The 19,322-nt window shown below is 45.9% G+C and overlaps 2 protein-coding genes across 4 annotated transcripts; one reads left to right on the plus strand and one right to left on the minus strand.

Annotated features, from left to right (window-relative positions):
* Positions 1-572: 572 nt before the first annotated feature.
* On the minus strand, positions 573-3,487 carry ufl1 (UFM1-specific ligase 1). 2 transcript variants are annotated; one of them, XM_086081698.1, is made up of 2 exons: positions 3,363-3,487; positions 573-3,151 (listed from the first exon to the last, which is right to left on the minus strand). In XM_086081698.1, exons 1-2 carry the CDS (start codon positions 3,384-3,386, stop codon positions 734-736), a joined length of 2,442 nt encoding a protein of 813 aa, XP_085937824.1. In that variant the 5' UTR covers positions 3,387-3,487; the 3' UTR covers positions 573-733. The 2 variants fall into 2 exon arrangements, with proteins under 2 accessions (XP_085937824.1, XP_085937823.1); XM_086081697.1 differs by having other exon boundaries at positions 3,248-3,415.
* A 428-nt stretch (positions 3,488-3,915) lies between these two features.
* On the plus strand, positions 3,916-17,888 carry LOC147169243 (uncharacterized). Of its 2 annotated transcripts, none has more exons than XM_086082371.1 (20): positions 3,916-5,025; positions 6,042-6,141; positions 6,235-6,274; positions 7,809-7,850; positions 7,993-8,081; positions 8,182-8,278; positions 8,357-8,499; positions 8,590-8,762; positions 9,558-9,661; positions 9,741-10,126; positions 10,208-10,274; positions 11,013-11,073; positions 11,168-11,228; positions 11,365-11,694; positions 12,584-12,679; positions 12,810-14,412; positions 14,593-15,509; positions 15,583-15,653; positions 16,695-16,779; positions 16,852-17,888. In XM_086082371.1, exons 1-20 carry the CDS (start codon positions 4,860-4,862, stop codon positions 17,711-17,713), a joined length of 5,493 nt encoding a protein of 1,830 aa, XP_085938497.1. In that variant the 5' UTR covers positions 3,916-4,859; the 3' UTR covers positions 17,714-17,888. The 2 variants fall into 2 exon arrangements, with proteins under 2 accessions (XP_085938497.1, XP_085938498.1); XM_086082372.1 differs by having other exon boundaries at positions 15,586-15,653.
* The last annotated feature ends 1,434 nt before the right edge of the window (positions 17,889-19,322 follow it).

Consider the following 19,322-nt stretch of genomic DNA (forward strand, 5'->3'; position numbering starts at 1 on the left):
TTTAAAAAATACTATATTAACTTTAAAGAAATACATAACTTTGAAAATGACTTTTGAAAAATTTAGGGCTCTCTTTTTTTACTTATTCTTATGATTTTTTTTCTCAGAAACATACTTTAAAAACTATTCTTAAAATTACAACAATGGGAAAAAAATTACTCTTATACTTGAAAAATGTTTTTTTAAAAGACAATTTTTTTGTAAATACTACTTTGTTAGATTAATTTTTCTTTTAATAATCACAATTTTTTTAAATTATGGTTTCATACCAGGAAAAAAAATATTTTTATATTTTTTTTTTTACCCCAAATTATTATTATTTTGGTTAAAAGTTAAGAACTTTTTTTTTTAATGTCTTTTTTCTCAGAAGAAAAACACGACTTAAAAAAAAGGTCTATTCTTGTCAAAGTATGACTTTGAATGTTTGAATAAATTGTTCACGTCTTCCAAATTCTCTCAAGATCTATAAAATTAGAAGCACAACCCTTTAAGTATAAAGCAAAATAAAAAAAAATACTATTCTTTCAAGAAAATATATAGCCCAGGAACAGCTTCTTTTTTTTTTTTTAAAGCTTTGTTTTATTCACACGTCACAAAATAGTCACTATTCATGTGAAGCAGTAGTTCCATTGATGTTTTCAATTTAACGAAAATAAATTACAAACTTGCCTATTTGTTATAAACTAGCTGGATTTTTTTTATTTTATTTTTTTTTTAAATCAGGACACAATGTTCATTTATTCGAAGTGTTGGCCTCGCCGCTCATGGACGTCTTCCTCTGGGAAAGCACCAGCTCCTTAACTTGCGGCGTCAAAACCTTAAACTGCGTCTGGACGCTTGACGTCTCCTCGTCCTGCTCCTCGGCCTTCTCGTCTTCCCGCCTCCGTCCTTGACTCCGGCTCGTCAGTTGCTTCACCACCAGGCTCTGATAGCCGCTGAGCAGCTGATGCTTCTCGGCGGGTATGCGGCCCGTGAGGGTGCCTATGACGTGCGGCACGCAGCGTCCCGGAGCGTGCAGGATGCAGTGGGTGCTGTCCTGAAACAGCAGCACGCAGGTGAGGTGGAGGACCAGCGCCGGGTCCTCGGTGTCTTTCAGCTGCTCGCTCAGAGTCTGCCGGTGCAGCAGGAAAGCCTGCCGCTCTTTCTTCTTGTCGGCCTTCTTCAGCATGAAGCCGCACGCCTCCGCCGACGTCTCAAAGTTTTCCAAGAACTCTTCGATTGTTTTACCGTTCAAGGAGTTGTGCAGTTTCATCAGGGGCGCTTTGGCGTCATCCGACACTTTGGTCAAAATCTTCATCCGCAGCTCGGCGGTTATGGAGCCGGCGTTCTCCACGGACATCATCAGGTCGGCGGCGAGGAAGTTGACCAGGATGTTGGCGCCGTCGGTGCCGACGGTTTTTAAGACGTGCCTGGCGATGACCGCCTGGGTTTCTTCGGAGAAAAATTTGGTGCCTTTTTCAAACAGCCTGATGTTGTTGTACAAGTTGGTGAGCTCCTCCTGGAGGTCCTTGACGGACTTTTTGTTGGCCGAGAGCGGGCAGGCGGAGGACGCCAACAGGCCGCTCAGCGCTTCCCGGTAGGCTTTGCTCAAAGGCCGCACAAAATACTCGGCCAGCTCCGAGAGGATTTCTTGCGGGCAGTCGCTCAGTCGGTCCTCCAGGACCGCTTCTATTTCCTCCTGCGTCATGAAGGGGGCTTCCTCTTTTTTGGAACGAGGTCTGGGTTCTTCCTCGTCGTCGTCGTCTTTCCTGCCTTTCTTCTTGGTTTTACGAATTCGGATCTCTCGGGCGTTGCCGCCTCCGCCTCCTTTCACAGACCCGCCGCCCTCCGCGGCTTTTTTCTTGCGCTCTCCGTCCCTCTTGTCCTTTTTGGACAGTCCAGCACTTTCCGCAAACGCCGCCGCTTGCTTCGCGTCCTCTTCGGTTATCAGCAGGACGGGATTGCTCTTGAACTCCTTCTGAGCTTTCTGCTGGACGGGATCGTCAAAAAGACCGAGGCACTCGCCGATCCATTTTTCGCTGGCAACGATTGTGCCTGCCATGAGCCTGGCGGACGATTGCACGTTGGTGTTCCTCATGGCCTGGTTGATCAGCATCCCCGCGTCCTCCTTGGACAGGCAGCTCGGCAAAACGGCTTCCATGTCGGCCCACGAGGCGGAGCTGACGGCTTCCTCGACGGACGCCTCCACTTGGTCCACCAAAGTCTGGCTCACGCAAGCCGCGCTCAGGAAGAGAAGGTCGCGGCCCTTGAAGCGCTTCTTAATGTGGCTGACCGGCTCGGGGATCCCCAGCCGGACCAACGAATCAAATTCCAAATATCCGTTCTGCTGGAGGGAAGAATCCACCCAAGTGTTCTGCGTTTTGGAGTATACGTCGGGGATGTATACGGCTTTGTCTTGGCGCCCTCCGACGATGGTTCCTCGAAGTCGTCTGGCATTCGCCAGCTCCTCCAGAACCGAATACAGGAGATGCTCCTGAAGTCCAAAAGCGCCAATCATTCCGGTGAAAGGCGTCGGCCGAGTGATTGCGCTGAACATCCCTCTTATCTTGGCCTTGTGGCGGGCGACGAAGGCGGGAGTAAAAATGACTCCTCGGCTGTACTGATCCAGTTCTCCTTGGATCACCTTCCCGAGTCGCTTGGCGAGCTCCTCGTTGAGGAAATCTCCTGGCAGATCGTAGCTCTTACAAAGATCTGAAACGCTGATCAAACCGGCTTCCTGGAGTCTGTCATTGACTTCCTCGGCCAAATGGTTGAGGTAGGTGTCATCAATAAGTTGCCCGAGCACCAGCTGGACACTTTTGTCATTCTTGGCAATGTCAATTGCTCTACTTTCAACGTCGACCCAATTGACGTTGATGATCTGCTGGAGCTCCAAAATATTGACCCGCCCGCCATGACGGTAAAGTTCATCTCGGATTTCTCTGGTGATCTGAGCTGGGGTGACGTACTCCTTTCCGTCGATTGTGTGCACCACGTCCACTTTCTTGTCTTGAATGAGTCTTGCAATAATTTCGATGCAATCCCTCTCCGATAGCCTCTGCGCAGTATCGGCGAACTGTGCTCTCTGGAAATCAGCTGCAAGACGACGAATTTCTTCCCACTCACTTGCCATGATTACGGTTGATGTAGTGAGATTATTTGCTTTGGTTCGCTGGCAAACGAGGAAAGGGAGAGAGAAGAGTTTAGCGACACGTCAACATAACGCACAAAGAAGCAACGGATTGAGGCTAGCAGAGCGAGATGTTACCCTGTCTGTCACGTTTCCGGTTCTTGTGGTGGAGTGAGAAAAGAGACGAGCGCCCACCACCCCAAAATCCACTCGACAAATTATTAAATCCGGTTTACAACGTTTACTTGTATACCTGATCATATGCACAACCACACATCCGCTGGTGTCACGGCCGGGTTGAAAAGTAAACGAAATCGGAGCAAAAGCGTCCCTTTTGACGTCCGTCTTTTCACAAGTGTGCTGGAAGGAAACTTGATACAGGCGCTGACGATACGTCAATTTTAAGCGACGCACATTAAAAGAACTACATTACCCACTTTTTTTTTTGCTCTTTAACTGCTGACATCTGCAACATCTGTTCCCCCCACACCTAACTTTGCTAAAACATCGTTTGCAATTTATATGTGTGGGAGACGGGTTCGCTATTAATATGGACTCGGAGGCCGCCAGGGGACATCACGAAAATATTTAAGATTGCAATGTGTATTGCGATCTTCATACGATTTGTGATTCACCACGAAAACTGCAAATAAAAATTAATGTGGCAATTCATGTTGATCAGTGGTGTTGGTTGGCATCACTGATGAGTGAATGGCATGAACGTGACGGCACTGTGCTTTTCTCGGGCCAAACCGGAAGTGAAACGAGCGTATTCCTCTCATCGTCATGTGTTTGTTACTCTTTAGACGACCGTTCTGTCCGCTCGACGCCATTTTGATGAAACAGCGACGAGAGAGGACACTGCCGTTTCATCGTTTATCTGCCTTGTGATTTTTGTTGAGGACACGCAATCTTTTTTTTCTTTTTTATATTTTTTTGGTCCTCGCGCCGAGGAGGCGAAGGAGTATTCCCCGATGGACCCGGAGAGGGAAAATACACCGTTTCGGGGGTAGCGCAGGCTTATCGTTAGCTATAGCTTGCTAGCTCGGCGCCATTCGCGTTTATTTTTAGGCTGTCTCTGCGGTTATTGATTATTAATTGTTTCGGTTGGGTGTCGTTGTTAGTCGACTTATATCCCGTGGACTCGCTCTGTGGACTGTTTTATGAGGAACTGAGCTTGGGGAGACCACCATCACCACCACCCCCCAAAAAACAAGCACTGGCTGGACTGCGGTTAGCAACATTAGCTGCTAACTAAGCGGCCTTCCGTTGCGTTCCTCTTCTGCCGCCAAAGGACTGCTGGTGGCGGACGAGGCCAGCGTTATATCGCCGCTATCGGTAGAAGAGAGCTCGGACTGCCTTGGGGGGGGCCCCCTTGGAAGGATTTTCGGGGCGTTGTTCGTGTCTCGTTTTGGTTTTGGACTCGAGAGGACTTGACAAAAAGGCACATGGCGCCTTCGATTGGCGCGCCGGCCTTTCATTTCTTGCGTTGGGATTAAACGAGGACTCTGCGTCATTGATTCGCCCTCCATTTTCTATTTTTTTTTTTTGTCCAGTGTCTCAAGCCCAATTTGACGTGATTAAAAGGTTACCAGGTTTGGCCTCCTGTGATTTCAGTGTTGACGCTGTTTATATAACGTTTTTTTCCCCCCCGTTTGCTTGGTCATCCAACGCCTGTGTTTCTATTACCACAGTTCCTAAATATCTTTCTTTCCCCAACCCTTGTTGTTGTAAAAGAAGTGTGGCAAAAATGTCGTGTGTTCACTACAAGTTCTCCTCCAAACTGGACTACAACACGGTCACGTTCGATGGGCTGCACATCACCCTGAGTGAGCTCAAGCGGCAGATCATGGCCAGGGAGCGCCTCAAGGCCACAGACTGCGACCTGCAGATCACCAACGCGCAGACGCGGGAAGGTAAGCCTTGACGTCACCGTACACTCAACGCTTGCCTGTATTTTTTTAAATGTAATCGGTCATGTTACCAGCAACTGGAAGTTAAAAAAAAAAAAGTCTTGGTAATCTAAAATCTCCCTCGGTGGAATGAACGTGATATATTTGACAAGGTTGCAGTGATAAGAAAAATAGTAAGAATGGCCGATTAGATTTTGGACATGGGTCCTTGAGACGTTTTCACGTGTCCTGTTATGATTGACAAGTCCACCTTTTGTCAAAGGTCTGTCCATGGAATTTGACCCCCCCGAAATGGCAGCTTCAAACCACAATGGTCAATTTATTGTGAAGTTTCTGTCATTGGTTCTTGAGATTTTTTGGAAGGATTAATGGACAGCCAAAATAGTTATTTTGATAATTGTTTTAGAAACATAGTTTAAGAATTTCAGCCTCTCGACGGTAAATATTTTGCGGTTTCTGTAGTCCTTGATGAAAGCACTTACTTGTGTTTATTCAAAATAAGGTCTTTTGAAAACATCCCATTTACTTTGGAAAACGATGCTAAATATGTTTGCCATTATCGCATGTTACAAACTAAACAAAGATCTGCATAGTAATAATCAATTTGTACTTTTTGTGCACTCTATTTTTAACATATTTGGTGTTTGAATGAATGTATGGTAATTTTTTTTTTCTTGATTAATCGAATTCCATGGTTAAGGCCCAGAAAAGATAAAATCAGCCTAAGATACTGTTGAACCCAAATACATAAAATTGGGTAAATGTTTCTTTTTACAAGAGGAACTTATATTATATTATATTATATTATATTATAAAATATATATGTGATACTACTTTAAGGGACAATTACATGGCTATGATTTTTTTGTCAAGGGAAAAAAATGCCTCTTAGAGGAAGTTGTCCTTTTGCGGTTATAAGTAGCTACATGGTTGAAAGGTGCTCTTTTTCTCATATATGAATATTTTTTTCTCACTTTGTCATTATTTCATGATTTCTCTTCTTTAAAAAAAATAAATAGAATACACGGACGATGAAGCCCACATCCCCAAGCATTCCTCCGTGATCGTCCGCAGAACACCGCTTGGCGGCGTCAAGCCTGCTGGCAGGACGTTCATTGTGTATGTAGTATTTATTTATTTATTTTTATTTAAAGTGATGACGACAATGAAGGCTGTGGTAATTTACGGACGGCTCGTCTGTTGTCTCCGCAGAGATCGTTCTGACACGTCAGTGGCGGGATCGTCGAGACCCGTATGTAACAAAAACATCCCAAAAACAAAGCAAACACACCCAAAAAGCAACACTCACTCTTCCTCTCACCTCTCTACCCCCTCCCTCCCTGATGATATTCTGTCGATCGCGTCATGTGCATTTTGTGTTGACAGTTCTACATGTGATTGGCTGTTTCTTGGGGGGGGAGGGCGTCATACTTCGAAGGGCTTTAATTGTTTGTTGTTTACAACAAATCAAGCAGCTATTTTCTAATGTTGTATTGTTTGCTAGCTTCCAAGTGCGTATGCACTCTCCTGACTTGTGTTTCATATTGAAATGGCTTTTGTAGCCCGCTTTGGTTCGGGCAAATACTTGTCACATAATGATAATAATAATAATGTCCTATGATAATGATAATGTCATTGTATTTTCTGTGAAAATAACATGTGGATTACAAGAAACCAATGAAGGGAAAGCGTGGCTGGTATTGAATGTAATTCATGACTGAGTGAAAGGGGGGGGGGGGTGGGGGGGCTTCAGTGATTTCTTTGCTCTTTTGGTTTAATTTTTTTGCAGCTTGGAAAAGTTAACCCTGCCACACTTTGAATACACTCCTAATGTCACTCACATTTGTCAGCTGTTTCCTCATGTACAAGATGCCTTTTTTCATGGACTGCACACAACCCACACGTTTCTTGAAGGCTTGCATCTTTCATATTCCACACACAGACTAGTGTAGGGAGCTAAAATGATGTTTTTTTTCCCCCCACCTGCGTTTTATGAGTGACACGTCATTGCTGGTGTAGTTGTCCTGTAAGCTGGTGAAGCCTGTCAATAAAGGTTTTCAAGTGGGTTCTGCATGTCAGAGCCGCTTCTGCACCACATTCCCTGTGTGTTCCCTCCGCAAATGCCCAGTCGACAACCCAAGCGGCAGGCTACTTTTTGTTGTTAAAATCATGTCAAAATGCCTCTTTTGCGCATGGACTTGTTGTTTTTTTGTTTTTTTGAACCTATCATGGAATTACGACAGGTTACAGTCTAAAGCCGGGCATGCACTGTGTTTCTCGAACGCGCAGTGAATGAGAAAGTCAAAGCTAATGCTTTCAAACTAGCCGACTGACAAAACAAATCAAAGATGACATCGATGCCTCGGATTGGTTTGAAACGCTAATGCTAGAAACAAAGCCTTGGTAAGCAGTCAATTTTGCATGTCGTCATCGCCACAGACGCAATTTTCTATCGTATTTTGTCGTACGACCAATCTGAGGTGGCCAATTGTTCATTGCCAGACCAGATTTTAAACAGTCGAGAATGAGTTAGGCCCGCGCTGTGTATGCCCACTTAAAGTTGAAACTTTGAAACTCTTCCGTAAGATTTTTGTATATATATATTTTTTTGTTATCTGCTAAGTTATAGAAAACGTTCAAATGTTTTGTTCATACTTTGTCAATTTCTACGAGATTATTTCCCCTCGCTTCAGGATCGCGTCTTGAGAATAATTGTGAGAGGCTGGCCACAATCCGGGGCTTGTCTTGTAACACCTTGAATGTCTTGTATTCTGATTCTTCCGCAGACCGACTCGTCACCGTCTATGTCTCTCGCCCAGCTCACCAAGGTAGCGTTAATCTCGACCACTTCTCAAACGTATCGTGCAATTTTTCGCCAAACGCTATGGAGCGCTGATACGTCAACACCCCCCCCCCCCCCCCCCTAGTTTAAATCTTGACTTTTTTTCATTTTCACTTGTTTTTTTGTAGACCGCTAACCTGGTTGACGCAAACGCATCTGAGGAGGACAAGATTAAAGCCATGATGACTCAGTCCAATCACGAATACGACCCGATTCAGTTAGTATTCACGCGGTGTTTCGCCCCCGGTCCTTGCGCGCGTAGTGACGTAGGTGGCGCTGTTGGATTGAAAGTGACACTGCAAAAATGTTTTCTGTAGCTACTCCAAGAAGGCAGTCGGCCCGCCACCGGCTCACTACCTCTGTTACCGTTGCGGAAAGAGCGGTCACTACATTCGGCAGTGCCCCATGCTCTTGGTAATAACCTGATTAGCTTAAGTCCACCATTTTGTGTGAGTTTTGATTTATTTGTGGGTAATAACTACATGTCCCTAGGTTCAGGATAAGAGCATAGAGGGTCCTAAGCAGGTGAGAACCAGCAAGGGGATCCCTCAGAGTTTCATGGTGAAAGCCGAGCCTGGCACGAAAGGAGCCATGTTGACCAGCACCGGAGAATACGCCATACCGGCCATTGACGCGTACGTCCCAAGTCTTGATCGGGACTCACTTTTTTTTTCCCCTTGGATTTGTTTTTGGCCTTTGATGGGAAAATGTCCATTTTGACGCAGGGAGGCGTACGCGCAGGGGAAGAAGGAGCGACCGCCATTCGTTCCGCACGACCAGTCGTCCTCCGAGGACGATTCTGATCCCATCCCCGACGAGCTGCTGTGTCCCATCTGCAACGATTTGATGACGGATGCTGTGGTCATTCCTTGCTGCGGGAACAGCTACTGTGACGATTGTGAGTATTGAATGAGGGAGATCAAAGATCCTGTAGTGGAATGGAGATCTCTTGCCAATGGTGAGCTGATTCGAGAAAGTGGCAGTCGGTGGAGCCTCAAAATGATCATAACCGTTGTTCTAGCGCGAGAAGCAATTTATTTCTCTATCCAGCCCTGTGAATCGTCATAGTAACTGTTATTCCTGCAGCAAAAATCAGCTTTTATATGGCTTTATCAAACTCAAAACATAAAATTTTGCAGGCTTGTGTATTTGGACAAATTTACATATTGTAAAGGCCCCAGAAATGTGTCCAATCACTCAAAACTTAGCCCATCGCGCCCCCTGGGGAGTTGGAAGAAAAATAATTCATCAGCTAAATTCATGAATTAGCAGAGCTCCAGACTGCCACTAAATGGTGGCATTTTCCCCCTAAAATTTGAGACCGTGCAACTAAAAATTTTATCTACTCTTGCATTAGTGACCCATAAAATTACTGATTTTTTTATTTTATTTTAAATACATTCATATTCTTTTGATTGACAAATCTCTGCTCCACGTTTCAAATTTCATGCGAAGGCCCACTATGCTCCAGTAAAAAAGAAAAAGTTAGTCTGGAGCCCTGGTCAGACGAAATTCACTTAACACGTTCATCATCGTGGGACGCACCAAAAAAAACTGAAATGCTTCGAACAAAGGCCATTTTGTGGTCTATTTGTCTTTTGGGCCCTTTAAGACCATTTCTCTAACTTGACTCTTCAATTTATTTTGAGGTTGTTCAATTGGAATAGAATTCTAAATGCTGTTTTGTTTCCAGGCATCCGAACAACATTGTTGGACTCTGAGGAGCACGTTTGCTTCACGTGCAAACAGTCGGACGTTTCGCCCGACAACCTCATTGCCAACAAGTTCCTTCGACAGGTAACCTTTGCCCTACATATCCTTTTACAACTCTCCTTTTTTCCATGTTGATTTAATTCGCCCTTTTTTTGCCGCTCAGGCTGTGAACAACTTCAAGAATGAGACGGGGTACACCAAACGCGGGCGCAAACAAATCCAACCTTCGGCCCCTCCTCCTCCGCGGCTTCACCTCCTGAACAGATCTCTCCAGTCCAGGCAGCAGGACCCCCTGATGGCAAACATCTCCCATCCGCCGCCTCCTGCTCTTCCTCAAACTGCTGCTACCGCGAGTGTGACAGCCCCTCAAGCTCAGACCCCGCCCACGGCGCCTCCCGCCGCTAACACTCCCACCCCTACGCCTTCGCCGCCGCCTCCTCAAGCCGACATCACCGAGGAAAGAAAAGAGGCCTCGCCAGTTCCGCCGCCCGTCGAGGACCACGGTTCTCCGCAGGCCTCCGGCAGCCAGGACGAGCCGCCTCCACCAGGGTGAGTTTGACAAGACTATGCAGCACCAAAACCCGACGGTAAATCTACATTTTAAGTTTATCTCTGTTTTTTGTCTGATAGCGAGGCAGAGCTGCCGCCACCCATTGTGAGACCAGGCCCGACTAAAAACACAGAAAGCAGAACACAGGTGGGAAATCTGTCATTGCCGCAGGGTCAATGTAGGCTGAATGAAATGTTTATATACCTACATTTTAAATGTTCCAAATGCTCTGAATTGCAGCTTCTCAACTTTAAATATTATCCAATTTATGTGGTCCTCGTGAAAGTGGAATGATCGTCTTTGTGTTGAATCAAAATAAAGTATTTGCTTTTATTTTTGATAGCAATGATAATTTTTACCTATTTTCTCACATTTTGGACCCCAAAAATGCCCTTTTTTTTAATTAGAGGGATGAAAATGTAAACTTACAAAAAAAAAAATCAGATTCATCAATTAATCAACAAAATAATAATCAATTATTAAAATGATATATTATTTAATTTTGATGGGGTAAACTGGTAACTATTTTAACGGCACCTAAAGATTGTGACAGGCCATTGCTCTTTAGGTATGTAAAAAAAAATGCATTGGTGGCTAAAACTGGAGCCATTTGGGGCCATTGAACTCAACTAAAAAATTTATCAATGGGTGAAACCAATGTCAGTGGGTAAACAATTTTGTAATGGGCTCTAAAAAAATTGTGATTATAGTATTCTGGGAATTGTGATCAATTTTGCGGCAGTGAATGAAAAAGTGTTTGCAGCTACACACGTGGCTTCAACGGGCTATTAAAAACCATGAGGGCCATAGTACACAGTTTTGAAAGCATAAAAAAAATATTATTTTTTTTTCTTCTTTAAGTAACCACGTTTTTTTCTCCCGCAGACATACAATTTGCCCCTCCTTGGCGCCGCTCCATCCTCCAGGCCGCCTCTTCATCTTTCAGGTAAGAAATCCACTCGCCACATTCAAGGTTTCTTGTGATTGTCGTAGAAAAACATTATGAGCAATTGACCTGCTGTGTGTTTTGCTCTCTCAAGGCCCGCCTTCCCGACCCCACCAACCTCACAGGGACAGGGGGGGTGGAAGACACTGGGAAAGGTGAGGACACTTTTAAAGACACAGGTGTCAAAACCTGCGAGTATCATCCAAAATATTGTTAGATCGAGTCTTCTCCAAGTAGAGTGTTCATATTTAGTAAATAGAAAGTATTTTAATGATTTCTTATTAACTTTAGGTCCTACAGAAGCAGAGGCGACCCCCCCTCCACCCACCTCCAGACAGCCCAACTCCCCCTTCCCACTCCCCCCCTCTACGTGTCACCCTCCCTATACCCGCCCGCACCGCAGCCATACCCACCCCTGTACTCCGCCGGCCCTGGCCTCCTCCCGCCCCCGACAATGGCTTACCAGCCTCAGCCCATTTATGGCCCCGGGCCGCCGGGCATCAACCCTCCATGGGGAGCACCCGGCAGCCAGCCGCCATTGCTCCCCCTGCCCTCCTCCCTCAATCAGCCCCCCCTCTCCAAAGAAGATTTCTACAGGCAGCGGCACCACCGACAAGACAAGTGAGTAGCACCACCAATACTACTAGCGGTGATCCAATGACTTGGTTAACTATAATCCTATTTTGGAATCCTTGGAAACGTTAACCTCAGTTTATGGCTGCTCGATTATTGGAAAAAATAATAATCACAATTATTTTGGCAATAGTTGATATTTATAATAACATATTTTTTTATGTTGTCAAAAACTTAAAGTTGGAGTGCAGCATGTGCACTCTACGATCATTTATTTTTTGGGTACAAAACAAGAAAATGTTTACATATTTAAAAATATTAAGACCAATTAAAAAAAAAAAATAGAAACACTGTATAAGTATGTAAGTTCCTTTTGGACCAAACATAATTTATAATAATTTATGTTTGTTTATTTATAGAATGCAAGTTCCATTTGGATAAAACAAAATTTCTTAAATAGTTATTTTAAAATAAAATAAAAAGGTACAAATGTATACATTTAAACTAAAAAAATAATTGTATTAATAATCTTTTTGTATGATTATGCTGATTTTGTAATTGTGGAGTGTAATAAATGGCATCCCATATTTGACACCCTGTTTTAAATCCTCCATTTGAAAACCCAATCCTAATTTGACACCCTTATTTGTAATCCAAACGTTGATTTGAAATCCTGATTTGAATACCTACTGTAGTTTGAAACCCGAGCTTTCTTAAACCCTAAACCCTGGTACCCCGAAACCAAATGTTAAACCCTTATTTGTAATCCAAACTCTGAAAATGAAACCCTAATTTGAACCAAAATTATGAGAGCTCTATCAAACTATCTTGAAACACTAAATAGAATGTATTTGCTGATCATGTGATTCTACGGATGACTTGATTTATTTATAATTTTTTATTTGGTGTAAACAAATCCTGTCATGTCATTTTACAGCATTACGTCCAAACTTGACGAGTTCACAAAAGACTTCCACAAAGAGCTGATGAAGTATCGGAACGCACCAAAGAGACAGAGACCTTCGTATTCTAGGTAACCTCATTTTGTCATCACGACAAAACCTTAAAAACAGCACAGTGTTATCTTCCCCAACCTTTGAGCCAAGGCACATATTTTATTGGAAAAGTGCTCATTTTGATTTCTTTCTGTCCTTCCTAACCAGGTCCCGATCCTATAGCCGCTCTCCGTTCAGCCGTTCTTACACCCGCTCTCGCTCCAGGTCCAGGTCCAGATCGAGGTCTTACTCGTACACCCCAAGTCGATCCCGCTCACGTTCACGCTCCCACGGGCGACCATATCCCCGCTCGCCTTACTCCCGACGCAACGGACGCAGCTACGGACGCTCTCGATCGAGATCCCGCTCCCGCTCGAGGTCGTACGGGTACCGGCGCTCCGGTTCGCCGCCCCCATTCCGCACCGGCGCTTGGGAGGGGGCGGAAGGGGCGCCGCCGTTCCGGTCCCGGTCTCACTCCCGCTCTCCGGGTGCTTTCCGGAACCGCAGCCCCGCCGGACGAAAACCGACACCGCGTGACTTGGCGCCCTACGAACTGAAGGCCCTTAGCCCCGGTAGTCGGGAACGCTGGGAGCGGGATAGCTACCGGCAGTGGGAGCGCGAGTACCGAGAATGGTACAACAAATATTACAAAGACTATGAGAACCAACAGCAGGGGATTTATCCCAGGGGGGGCCGCAGTAGCAGAGAAAGGGAACGAGAAAAGGACAGGGAACGAGACAGAGAACGCGATCGGGAACGAGTGTCCCCGGTCCACCGGGAGTACTCGCCTCAAGGCAGAATGAGAAGAGGCCGAGATGAAAAAGTACCGCCCACTCAAAATCCTCCATCATCCTCAACATCGACGACGAAGACCAATAGCAAGCTCCTGAAGACCAAGAAAGTCAAAAAGAGGAAAGCCGGGGAGGACGGCGACCAATCGCAGCATTCCGTGGACCGGGGTGACGCCACGCCCGTCCGCGACGAACCCATGGATGACGTCCTGTCGCCCAACAAGACGCCGCCCATCTCCTCCAAGCCAGCGTCATCCACAAGCTCCAAGGCTCCCGCCTCCAAAAGCGCCGCGGCGCCCTCGAAACCCTCACTCAAGTCCACGCCCAAGACCGACAAGGCCAAGAAGGAGAAAGGTCCGAAGGTAAAACCCAAAGCCAAGACGGATGCTTCCAAAGTCAAAAGTGACAAAGTCAAGAAGAAGACTGGGGAATCTGTGGTGGCCAAAAAGAAAGAACCCCCGTCGACAGCTGCTGCTAAAACATCGAAGACCTCCAAAGCCAAACCTGAAGAATCCCACAACTCAACTTTGCCTAAAAAGGAAAAGTCCAAAATTGCTTCTGTGAGACCGCCCCTCCTGAAGACACCCCCGCTCTTCTCCCAAGGCCTACCTCTGCCGCAGCCGTCTCTCCACGAGAGCCTTCGTCCCGGCAACGACATCCGGGGGCGACGCGACGCCCCGCACGGCGCCGGCCTCATCCCGCTGCCCCATCAAGTGCTCCCCTACATCCACCGGCCTCCCTCGCGTTTGGGCGAGGAGGGCCGCTCCTTACTCGGGTCTCCGCCTGGAAAGCTCCGGAGACTGGACGGCCCCGGGATCGGCGTCGAGGTCTTCTCGCACCTGCACGACCCTCATCAGGCGGCACTCCAGAGATTCTCGCACCCGTCTGACAGACCCGGTCTTCTTCCTGTGCTGGTGGGCCGTGAGATTATCTGGGCGGACAAAGACCGGGCCGCGATCAGACCTCTCATGGACTTGCCGGTGGGTCTTACTTATCACAATACACCAAGTTTGGTTCCAACCAGGTTTACTTTGCCCAAGATCAGACATTGACATCTCTAGGAATTTAAGACATAGGAAAAATCATCGACCACGATGCAACAAGTGATGAATTGGTTATAAGCCACCTGAAATTAATTTTGATGTTTTTCCTTTATCCAGGTGAAGCCGGTGACCCCGAGAAACATCCCTTTGAACCGAGACCTTGGGAAAAAAGACAATCCCATTTCAGACAGGTCATCCTTGGGCACCACCGACAAGACCGCCGCAGACCGACCCGGTGCCACCAACAACCCGGACGCTGACAAACCCGCCGGTAGTTCCAACGGAGTCGAGGTGAAGGAGCGGTCGTCATCTGACGGGGCGGTCGCCAAAGACCCCGACCGTAGCTCGGGGGTAGACAGAGAGCGGGAAAGTAACTGGAGGGTGGACAGAGAGCGGGAGAGAGGTTCTGAACGGGGGCGGGAAAAAGCCTCGCGGTCCGACAGAGATCAGGAAAAGACTTCGGGGTCTGACAGAGATCGGGAAAGAGCCTCAGGATCGGACAGAGATCGGGAACGGGGTTCAGATAGAGACCGAGATCGGGAAAGGACGTCGGATCGAGATCGGGAAAAGGCTTCAGACAGAGATCGGGCTAAAGCGTCCGACAGAGACCGAGAAAAGGCTTCAGACCGCGACCGCACAAAAGCATCCAGTTCGGACCGCGACCGTCCCAAAGAGTCGAGTTCAGACCGAGATCGTGCGAAAGCTTCGGACCGAGAAAGAGAAAAGGCCTCCACTTCTGACCGGGATCGAGAGAAAGCTTCAGGATCTGAGCGAGAGAAGACTCTGACGTCTGACAAGGAGCGTGACAGGGCGTCGGGATCGAGCTCAAAGAAGGCGAAGGATTCTGATGCGGGTGAAAAGTCGCAGCGGACGGAGCGTAAAAACTCTGGAAGTGCAGCAGCCGGCAGATCCGTCTGCTTGGACAAAATGACCATCGCTGAGAAATCGGCCGTCGGCAAGAAGCAGGGACACAACCAAGAGAAGCCGAGCAGCTCCTCCAAGGAGGCCGCGGAGAAATCGGCCAAATCGGACCGGTGCGTACTCGGCAGTCTCGTGTCGTTGCTTAGTTGTTTTTGACGCCTGCTTGTTGCTTTATTGCCTTCCCAGTAGTGTTTCCAAGGAGAGAATGGCGAAGACTGGATCCACTGTGAAGAAACCCGATGCTGCTCCCAAAGATGGTGAGTCCTGCAGGCCACGTGGCTTATTGTTTGGTCTGGATCCAGTGTAAAAACTCAACGAAAAATAATTTCGTCAACGCTCGTTTTTCACCGTAATTAAAACTAGAAGAGGCTAAAACCCTCATTGATAAAACAATAAGTGGAACTTGATCAGTATGCGTTGTCGTCGACGAATGAAGACGAGACGACTTGATAAAAACTTGACAAAAAAAATCCGGACATTTTAGTTTATTAATAAAAATGTGATGAAAATTATGATTTTGTAAAATCTTTGTCTATGCTAAACTGTCATGTGACACTTTCAAATCTGTAGCTAGCGAGTGCAACGTGCACAAACATGGGACAGACAGGCGGTGAAAGGTTTAAAAGAAAAAGAAGAAAAAAGTGATCCAACGACAATAATGTTAATCCGACCGCTAACTAATGCTGGCTAACTTACTAGCTAATAGCACAGAGCTATAGAAGCCACTTGTTGATATCCTGTAATTGTGTGTGAAGTTGTTTTTCCATCAAAAAGATAAGAGAAAATTGTACATGAAATAGTTTTAGGTCTGAAATGTTCAACATAATTTGCTGAAAAAAAATAAAATGACTGTCCTGACTAAGACGTTGACAGTTTTTGTTGACTAAAATTAGACAAATAACATTTTCTTGGACTAAAATAAAGACTAAAATTCTAGATTTATAGTTGACTAAAAATGGACTAAATAAAAACGGTGAATGAGGTTGACTAACTATGATAAAAACTAACACGCATGTTTGAAACTGGACTAAAACTGAGACTAAATTTAAAAATGGCAGATGAAATTAACAGTAAACCAGTGTCGCTGTCCCCCACAAAAAAACTATTTAAAACTTTACAATTTGGAATTCTTGAATGAGTAGTATTTTTAGAATATTTACATGTAGTTGATAGAATGATGAATTTATTCATTTTCTCAATTTTTTGGGGGGCTGCAATTTTTCTCAATTCTTCAAAAGTAAGTTTTTTATTTTTACAGCTGGTTGTTTGAACTTATTTTTTTTAAATGTTCTTTGCAGGGAAAGATGTCGAGACGAGAACTGTGAGGACCAAGCCGAGGATCAGCCGCAAGGTCTTATCGAGCCAACCTGCCAGCGCTGCCACGTAAGACGTTGAGGCACTCGGCAGTCGTTTTCAAAGCGTTGACTGACTTCCTTCCTCGCTCCTCCTTTTCAGTACGTCCACTCAGGAGGCCGAGCCGAACTCCGCGGGGAAAGAGGAAGAGAAGAAGAGCGACTCCTCTGCGGCTTCGGATCAGGTGACGCCATCGAGCACCCAAAACGTTGGGGAGCAGCTCCTCATTCAGGCGCCTCCTCGCTCCAAGTGGGAGCGAGAGGACGACGAGGAGGAGGAGGAGGAGGCGGAGCGGGCGGCGGCTCCTCCTCAAGAGACCCCCAAGGAGCCCTCACCCGCCCCCCCGAAGACCGAGGCAATCCGAACCGATAAAAAGGTTGCGGTGAAGGAGGAGAAGAAAAGGACGCCGAAGGACGAGAGCAAAGGCGGGAAACCCGTCAAAGTCAAGATCGTCCGAGAGGAGCGCAAGGCGGGTCGGGGGGGGGAGAGGGGATCCAAATCCGACGCGAGGGAAGGGAAGGAGCGAGGCTCGCCCGCCGCGAAGGAGGAGAAGAACGTTGGCGGCCCCGAGCCCAGGCGGCAGCGGCTGTGTTCGGACCTGGCCCGCGAGACGGACGAGGCCGCCTTCGTGCCGGACTACAGCGAGGGCGACGAGGCGTCCGACAGCAGCCCGTCGGCCAGCCAGCGCTCCAACAGCAACCGCAGCGACACGCCCTCCGCCGCCTCGGCCGGCGGCGCCGCCGGCGACAAGAAGAAGAAGAAGAAGCACAAGAAGCACAAGAAACACAAAAAACACAAGAAGCACAAAGTGGCCGACAAGGAGGGCGGCGGCGGCGGCGAGCACAAACATAAACACAAGAAGAAGAAACATAAGAAGAGCAAAGACAAGGACGCCGCCGAGCAAGACGATGCCGAGGACGACGAGGTGCAAAGCGCCGCTGGAAGCGAGACCTCCAAACCTTGACACCGCTTGGAAGTTAGAAGCAGAGATGGACGAGGGAAAGCTGCGGGGGGGCGTTGCGAGAACTGAATCATCCACGCTTTGAATTTAAAAGAGCAACGCAAAGAAAAGAAAAGGAAAAAGACACCAAGGAAGTCAAAGCTGAGATTGAAGTGCCAGAACTCGTTGGTGAAACGCAGACCTCCGAACCTTTGGCACTTGAAAATCCAAACGCGAGAGGTTGAAGCCAAAACTTGTAAATGTCCAAGATGAAGTGGAAGCCGCACCTCCAACCTTGACGCCACTTTGGAAATCCATTCACTCAGGGATGCGCAGGAGCTTGATGTCTCCGGCCTGTTGTTTCACTGGACAGAAAACCAGGAAGTCTCGTTTCCTTCCCTCCCTCCCTTTGCGAGGAACTTTGGTCACTTCCCTGTGAAGGATCCCACGCGTAACGGCGTGCATCTGTAAATATTCAGAGTCACACTTTGATGGCTGCGTTTCAGGACCGTTTTCCTCGCTTCGCCAGGAATTTGAATTAAGGGCGTGTACCTGTTTAAAAAAAACAACAACAACAACTCTTTCACACTTTCATGATGGTTTTCCCACATGGTCAGTGAACGATTGTGGTCTCAAATGTTTGGGGCTTGTTTTGTTCGTATTGCACTTAAACGTGTGACCGTTCACAGACCTGGACTGGAAAATAAAAATTTGGTCCATTTTTGTGCAATCAACGCTACTTAGTGGAGTCGAGCGAGCGTGTTTTGTCTGTAGTTTCATCGAGTGGGCATAAACTGAAGATACGTACTGGTGACTTGTTCCCGTTTGTTTATTTTGTTTAATATTTTTTTTTTATTAAAATGGTTTGACCCTGAAAAGCCCTTGTTTTTGTTTTTAACTCAATTTCATTTCTTGAGTATTGAGCACGTCAATAACAGCCATAGGTGCATACAAAGGAAAGTAAAAAGTAAAAAAAAAAGAAACAGTTGAAACAATAAATAAATACGACATAATACAAACTAGGCGAAGAATAAAATGGACAGAATAGAAATTAGCATTATATGCAACAAATTTTTTTTGCTTTAACTGCATCCAGGATTAAAAAAAAAAATTGGAATGCAAAAATAAATTCCTTTTATTGAACAATGATTTAAATAAAATGTATCAGGGAGGAAGATGATCATTTAAACCAAATTGCATCCATTATCTGAACCACTTAGAAAAATAAATAAAAAATATATTTATTTTCTGACATGGAAAATGTTTTATTTGAACCAAATGTACAGTTTTTACCTGCAGTCTGTTTCAACTTTAGACCAACTATGTTTTTACATACTGTACATTTAAAAGATTTGTCATTTATTTGTGACATAAATCAAAAACTGCAACTATGTGGAGTATTGTGTGAGTGAGTTGGGAGAAATATCAGCATAAACAATGATTGTAAACAAAAAGTTATTCCTGCTCTCGAGGTCTTTATAACAGGATTTTCAGTGCCATACAAGTGAATTAGGATTTCAAACTTTTGATATTATCAATAAAAAGAGCATGAATAAAAGACTAAAGCACTAAAATAGTTAATTTTTTTATTATTTCACATATAAGCCAAAATGTACTCAAAACTTCTAGCTTC

The sequence above is a fragment of the Leptonotus elevatus genome, chromosome 8, assembly GCF_054856555.1.
Source record: "Leptonotus elevatus isolate MCC_2025b chromosome 8, RoL_Lele_1.0, whole genome shotgun sequence".
NCBI classification, from domain to species: Eukaryota; Metazoa; Chordata; class Actinopteri; order Syngnathiformes; family Syngnathidae; genus Leptonotus; species Leptonotus elevatus.